The 6,947-nt window shown below is 47.5% G+C and overlaps 1 protein-coding gene across 1 annotated transcript; it reads right to left on the bottom strand.

Moving 5' to 3' along the window:
* Nucleotides 1–369: 369 nt before the first annotated feature.
* Nucleotides 370–2,772, bottom strand: LOC123078619 (cytochrome P450 72A14). The gene is made up of 5 exons (XM_044501186.1): nucleotides 2,386–2,772; nucleotides 1,859–2,079; nucleotides 1,529–1,776; nucleotides 1,035–1,410; nucleotides 370–952 (listed from the first exon to the last, which is right to left on the bottom strand). Exons 1-5 carry the CDS (start codon nucleotides 2,711–2,713, stop codon nucleotides 527–529), a joined length of 1,599 nt encoding a protein of 532 aa, XP_044357121.1. The 5' UTR covers nucleotides 2,714–2,772; the 3' UTR covers nucleotides 370–526.
* Between the last annotated feature and the right edge of the window lie 4,175 nt (nucleotides 2,773–6,947).

Below are 6,947 nucleotides of genomic sequence, written 5' to 3'. Positions count from 1 at the left end.
AATTGATGGGATGCACGGGTAGCTAGCTAGGCAGGCAGTAGGCAGCGCAGGCAGCCTGCACATTTGCAGCCATAATTGCAAAACGCGGTCCAGCCCAGACGGCATGCATGCACAGGCGACGTCATTTTTAAAAAGGAAGATATTGGCAGTAGGGTATTTTTCATGACACAATTAAATTCTATCATCGAAGACCAAGACCATGACGGTAGGCAGTGTTATCCTACCGGCAGAGACTACGGTGGCAGAAAAATGGTCAGATCCCGTCCCGCCTCTTTTCTGTATCGGTGCCTGCTCTGAACAGGCACCTTTCCTTTTCTTTTTTTTTGAGGCACCCTTTCCCTGTATGAACCAACTTTGCTAACAGTTGTGTTCCCCGTAACCGGTGTGAACAACACGTACTTAACCATGTACAAATACCCAGTTTTAGGATCAAATGAAAGAGTCTAGTTCACTTGATTCAATTTACTTCTTCCACTTACCAAGTTACCCGACGACAGGTCGACAAAGCCGCAAGACAAGATGACGATCAGAGACTCTTGAGTATAATCTGCGCTCCATGCTGAGGATGCAGTGTGATGACCGTGTACGGCGCATGCGTGTAGGAAGGTGAGAGCTGGAACTCGAAACGCTGAAGGATCATGCTCAGCGCCATCTTGGCTTCCAGCATCGCGAAGTTCTGGCCGATGCAAATCCTCGGGCCCCAGCCGAATGGGAAGAAGACCGGCTGGTCCTTGGTTGCCTTGGAGATCCCCTCCGCAAACCTCTCCGGCTTGAACTCCAGCACGTCTTTCCCCCATACATCCGGGTTGTGGTGAACCATGATTATCGGCAGCTCCAGCAGCACGCCGGCAGGGTAGGTGATGCCTCCAATCTGCATCTGTCTGGATGTCTTCCGGTTCAGCGTGACCGCCGGTGGGTACAACCTGAGCACTTCATACAGTATCATCGTCACCTGGACAAGGAAATTGGAGCCAAATCATAGTCAGCAATGGCTTCTAGGCGAAACTTAAAAGTAAAGTGTGAGAGACACTTGCCGTTTTGAGTCGGCTGAGGCCGTCGAAGTTGGGCTTGTCCTTGCCGAAGACGCTGAGGACTTCTTCCCTGGCCCGATCCTGCCACTCGGGGTGCATGCCCAGGACGACCAGCGTCCAGGTGAGCAGCACGGACGTGGTCTCCATCCCCGCGAAGTAGAAGAGCTTGCACTCCTCGATCACATCCTCGGTGCTCATCCTCATCCTCGACGCCCCGCTCTCCTTGTTCGACTGCAGCATCAAGCCAAGCAAGTCGTTGCCGCTACTAAGCCCATCGTTCTCCATCGCGCGCTCCCGCTTCTCGATGATGCCTCTCAGGAGCCCTTCAATCTCTCGGTTGATCTGCTTCATCCTCTTGTTGTTTTCGGTTGGAAAAAAGCTGAAAAAGGGCAGTCGCATCATTCATGCTTACTCTGAATTTTACAAGGAAAAAAGTTACTGTACTTCAGAATAAAAAGGACTATGTCAAGAGTAATTGGTACAGGAAGTGTGCTTACAGGTAGCCTGGGATGTACATATACTGGAAGGCCTTGATAATTCGCTCCGCTTGCTCTGCCTGAAGCTGGAAGATCCTTCGCCCTTCCATGAAGCTGCTACCGAACGACGTGCGAGAGATCACGTCTCCGGTGAGGTTCTGGAAATCCTCCCATATGTCTATTTCATGTGATCCATCAGAACCGGCTAGTTTACTTTCCCAGCTGCTTATCAACTCGGTGCAGCATGTGGAGAAAGCCGGCAACATGCTCTGTAAACAGCTTCAGTTAGCGCGCGCACACACACACCCTGATCGGGTTAGGAGCTACCCTAGTAAGAAAGAATAGTACTACCTTGAGCTTTTCGAGATGGAAAGCGGGGTTCAAGATCCTCCTGTGCGTCGCCCATTTCTCACCGTCGTAGCTCGCAAGCCCAAGGGCTATCAGTTTTCCCAGACGTTTGTTGGTGAATTTTTCGAAATGGCCCGACTTGTCTGATAGGATCTCTCTCACTAGCTTTGGCTCTGCTATGACCATCCTTAGGACTGGTCCAAACCAGGTGATGCAAACGTTGCCTACATGCAGTTCAAAATTGATTGCCGTCAGAAATTTTTGGGTTTAAAAATGAAGTAGAGACAGCAATAATATCTTGTTTTAATGCTACCTTGAGCAGGATTAGGTCATCAGATGCCCGTAAAAGAAGAGCAATAGTAACATATTGTGATATCAATTTTCATGTCAATAGATACTTCAGTATACTGAAGAGCAATAGTAGATACTTCAGTATACTGTAATATCAATTTTCATGTCGGAAAAACGAAAAAGAAAGACATATTGGACCAGAGAGAAATTCAACTTGAGCAACAACAAAATTCTACTACCGTGTTCCTTGACGATGTTGAGGAGGTGTGGCGCCACACGGGGCACAATGTCGTGGCACGGCGGCATGGGCTTGGACCGAGCCTCCTCGTTGAGCCGGCCGTTGTCCGCGAGGTCCCCGGCGGGAAAGCGGTACGCCGTGCCGCCGAGGCCCTGCGCCCTGAGCGCCCGGCTGAGCCGCCGCGGCCTCAGCCAGCATGTCTCGGCGGCCCGGGAGAGCGCCCACAGGAGGACGAGCAGCGCAGAGAGACCGCAGAGCAGGCTCAGCGATGAAGGAGAAGACACGTCACCTCCGACTCCGAGTGTGGTTGCTGCTACGGCGACCTCCATTAGTTTCTTATACTGTAATCAAACTGTGTGGTGCGGTACAACTAGAGCAGGTGCGGTGGAAGATGGAATCTTATATAGGCACAGCAAGTGTCGTCGATGTGATACGAGGGTGGGTGCTCTGCCCTGCTTGGCATCACATGTTTTTCTTATCTTCTTGCTTCTTCTTTCTCGTCACAACATTTTCGCGGTTACCGATGGGAATTGTGGAAAACGATGTGCCACACACCAAGGACAAACAAAAGGCTGGATTCGTTTTTTGTTGTTGTTTCCATCGGCAGAGCGTGGCAAGAAACCCAAGCGGAGACGTTGTAACTGTTAATAAATCAGGATGTTGTCTTCATTTTCGTGGAATCGAGAGCAACCGCGGAGCCGAAGGATACCGTCGCTTGGCGTTTGCGGATACCTGCTTCTTTTGTTCTTATTATTATGACCTATGCAGATACGTAAGTGGTTGTTTGGATACAGCTCAGTTTCTATAAAACGTATTTTAGGTGAAATTTGAGGAAAAGGACTTTTAGTTAGTTTTCTGTTAACGAAATTTTTTGCAGTTCCTTTTTTTATGAATGGCTATCATTATTGACAAAGGGTGGATTTCATTTGCTCAAAATGGAGCATCGAGAAAATACATAATACAATGAGCATACACCTGAACTCTACATGGCAATAAGCGGCCACCCCGGGCCTGTGGCGCTCCTGTGGTGGCAAGCTGGGTTCACGGATCTCGCCCGACCCAGATGGGCTTGGGTGGGCCGGTGGCTCAGTTCTACGGCGATGGGCTAGCACGGTGGGCCTGACCACACCGGCTGCTTAGGCACCGTGGTGGTGTCGTGGCCGATCAGGCGGCGGCAGCTGGACCCTTTTTGTCTAGTCCCCGTCAGAGAAGGTAGCGATCCGTGCACAAGACGCTTGATGGAGGTTCTTCGAGCTGATCTGGGTGAAAACTTGCTCTCGGCTAGCTGCCAAGGTCGGCGATGGCGGGGCTCTTCGGTGTCGTTCCCTCCTTGAAGGCATCGCCGTTGAGAAGTTCTAGACCACTATCTGCTACCTCCAGGGGAAACCCTAGATCAGTAGATCGGATGATGGCAGCGCTCTTGTGGTGTCTCCCCCTTGGGGGCGTCATTCTTGGATGTGTATACAGGCTTGAGTGCGCATGTGGGGTACACTGAGAGTGCGCCGGACCGGTGTCTGTTCCAATCCCGGCATTGTGGCTTGGATGGGGTACCCGGCTTTAGATGTTAGGCCTTGGTGCGAGTCTGTTCGGTATTCGGTTCGAACATTCGGCACCTCTTCATCAAGGGGATAGGAGTAGCGACATGTGTTGCCAAGATGATGAGGTTGTATTACTTTGTAAGGTCTTTGTGAATAATTAGTAAAATTGTTGCATGCGTCGTTCATATGTAGAGGCCGGGGGTATATCCTCTTTTTTTAAAAGTATCAAAATTAAATACGACAATTTATCGACAGGCAATACAAGAATGAATCATTAGGCGCTTGAGGCTGCCGCCACGACTGCGCTCTCTTTGCGCGCGTTGATCTCCTTCTTCACCTCAATACACTAATGATCTTAGGGCATCTCCAACACTAACCCCAAAAACAGACACACTATTTGTTAATAGACTGGTCCAGACCAGTCTGCGGACACTAATGCTGGAGCCGGCCATCCAATCTTGTCCCCTAAATGTCTGCCTTAGTTTTTCCAAAGACCACAACACTCAAAATAACTATATAAAATAGCACGATTCTTCCATAAATAAAATGCAGATATGCCTAGTGCAAAAATAGTTCAAATGTAAATATTACATCTGAAGTAACTTGATGTTCAACAAGTTTTTTGAAATCATTGTTTCCCAATTCAACGATTCTCAAGTCTAGAATGGACATATGTCGTACCACACATACTGCCCCTATAGTTTTTAGCCAACGATGTACGTGTGTGAGTGACCCGCCCTCGGTCCTGTAGTACAACAAGACAACATGTGCCGGCTATACAACGTGTAAAGCAACATTAAGTGAATGAATGAATTAACCAACATGTAGAGCAACAAGAAGTAAAACTTATGATCTCCATGGTTGACGAGCCCAACGGCCACATTATCTCCACTCGATGAATCACACTGCAATAGTTCATGACGGAGTTTAGATGGTGTACTATCGATGCGATATCAACTTCATATTGCGTTCACGGATGACGCGCATTTCGTAGGGCATGAAGTTCTTTTGTTCATGAAAAGAAGCATGCACGCGCTGCCAAAAGATTGAGCCCCATGAGTTCATGCCTACAAAGTCCACGAATATGACCAACTATGCATTGCACATCAACTCATCCTCCCTCACCAACTACCCTACCATCGAATTACTCTAGAAAATGACAACAAGTTCAACAAAAAGATCTCATGGACGTCGTCAGCACTAGCGTGGAGAGTACCTGGCTACGGAGGGATCTTGGGTGGATGAAGGCGTAGTCCAAGGTGGGTAGGCCCGTTGCTGGTGGCTGGCTGGCTGCGAACATCCAAGGATGCATGTGCGGTGGCCAAAAGGAACATTGGTGGTAGCGGACGAGGAGCGTGTAGATGCAAAGCAGGGGGGTGGGGGCAGGGTTGGAGTGCAAAAAAGTGGACCGGGAGGGGGATTTGAGTGGGTTGGGGCTGTCAGAGTCCTATGTGGCGATTGTCTGGACTCCCGCACCCCTCCCCCCGCCCCGGTTGCCTCTGGTTTGCGGGAAAACAGACACTCGGACCAGTCCACGGACTGAAGGGGCACCCGGTTGGATGGCAAAATGGATCTGAACCGCTCGGTCCGGATGGATGTGGGAGGTTTGAGGGTTAACATTGGAGAAACCCTTGCGAGCTACTCCCCATGTTCCTAAAATGGTCTCAAGTCAAACTTTTTTAGGTTTCACCAAGCCTATAGAAATTTATCAAGATCTACAACATCATATATATATATATATATATATATATATATATATATATATATATATATATATATATATATATATATATATATATATTTCATAATAAATGTGATGTAATGAAAGAAATTTAATATTGTAGATGTTGATATATTTTTATATAGACATGGTCAACATTAATAAAATTTGAATTAGGACAAACCAAACACTTCGATTATTTTGGAGAGGACGGAGTACATAGATATTTAAGGAACGCCTACTAGGAAGCCAACTCGTGTCAAAGATATGAACCTGGACTCAGCCCCTAGCCCGAACGGGCTTCCCATTCGTTTTTTACCTTAGGGACATCATCAAAGCAGTAGTGATGGCTATATGTTGGGAAACGTAGTAGAAAACAAAAAAAATCGCCCTACAATAACCCTGAAACAATATGAAGGTGCATATAAGGTTTGGATCACGATCGTTACCGACTCCGGAGTGCAGCGGAATTAGACGAGTCAGGGTAGATTTTACTTGGAGTCCCTCGAACCGTAGATGAACTATCCCGCGAACCGCCCGCGAACGATTCGTCGAACGGGAAACCGAAAGTACGACCTCTCTACTTGGTTGCAAGCGTATGGTCTTCGCGATCTGGGAGAGCTTCACCGTCCAGAACTAATCGTCGTCGAAGAATTAGGGGGAGATTAGAACCACAGTGGGATTCTAATTGTGAGGATTAGAGGATCTAGGTCAAGCTCTAATTGATTAATTAGGACCAACTACAACTAGAACTAGAGGAACTAGAGGAGGCTCCAAAACTTGTGTACTCCCTTCATTTTGATATACAAGGCCACAAACTTAGGTTACAGGTACGAAGATAAAAATTAATGCTTTCTTTGCAAGCCAACTTTTTTTTCGTTTACGGAGATCATTAATACGCCACATTCATGCAAAAAAAGAATAGGAAACTGATTGGACGTTATAGCTGAGTATCATTATGACTGCATGCATGCAAGCATTAAACAGGTTGCTAGTACGATGAAATATCATTAACTTTTGTCTCGATTACTGTTGATGGCCTTATACAGATTTAAAATATATTTTTCATAGTAACCTTGTATAAGTAAATGGAGGGAGTATCCAAAAGTGCCTTGAACCTCTAGTATATATAGGTTGAGGGGCGAGGAAGGGGCGCCACAAGGAGGGGAAGGACTCCCCTCCTTGCGCCGACCAAAGGGGAGATGGAGTCCTTCCCCCACCCAATTCGGCCTCCCTCAAGGGGGGAAGGTGAAGGAAATATGCCCTAGAGGCAATAATAAAGTTGTTATTTATATTTCCTTATAT

The sequence above is a fragment of the Triticum aestivum genome, chromosome 3D (genome assembly GCF_018294505.1).
Source record: "Triticum aestivum cultivar Chinese Spring chromosome 3D, IWGSC CS RefSeq v2.1, whole genome shotgun sequence".
In the NCBI taxonomy this organism is placed as follows: Eukaryota; Viridiplantae; Streptophyta; class Magnoliopsida; order Poales; family Poaceae; genus Triticum; species Triticum aestivum.
Note: the sequence above shows the minus strand (reverse complement) of the source record. Positions and strands in the feature narration are given on the sequence as shown.

Bases quoted from the DNA above. Each gene is read 5' to 3' on its own strand.
- LOC123078619 (XM_044501186.1), bottom strand. From the start codon at position 2,713: ATGGAGGTCGCCGTAGCAGCAACCACACTCGGAGTCGGAGGTGACGTG. The intron at 1,777-1,858 runs GTAGTACTATTC...AGCTGTTTACAG, and splicing joins TCCATCTCGAAAAGCTCAAG to AGCATGTTGCCGGCTTTCTC. The intron at 1,411-1,528 runs GTAAGCACACTT...GCCCTTTTTCAG, and splicing joins ATGTACATCCCAGGCTACCT to CTTTTTTCCAACCGAAAACA.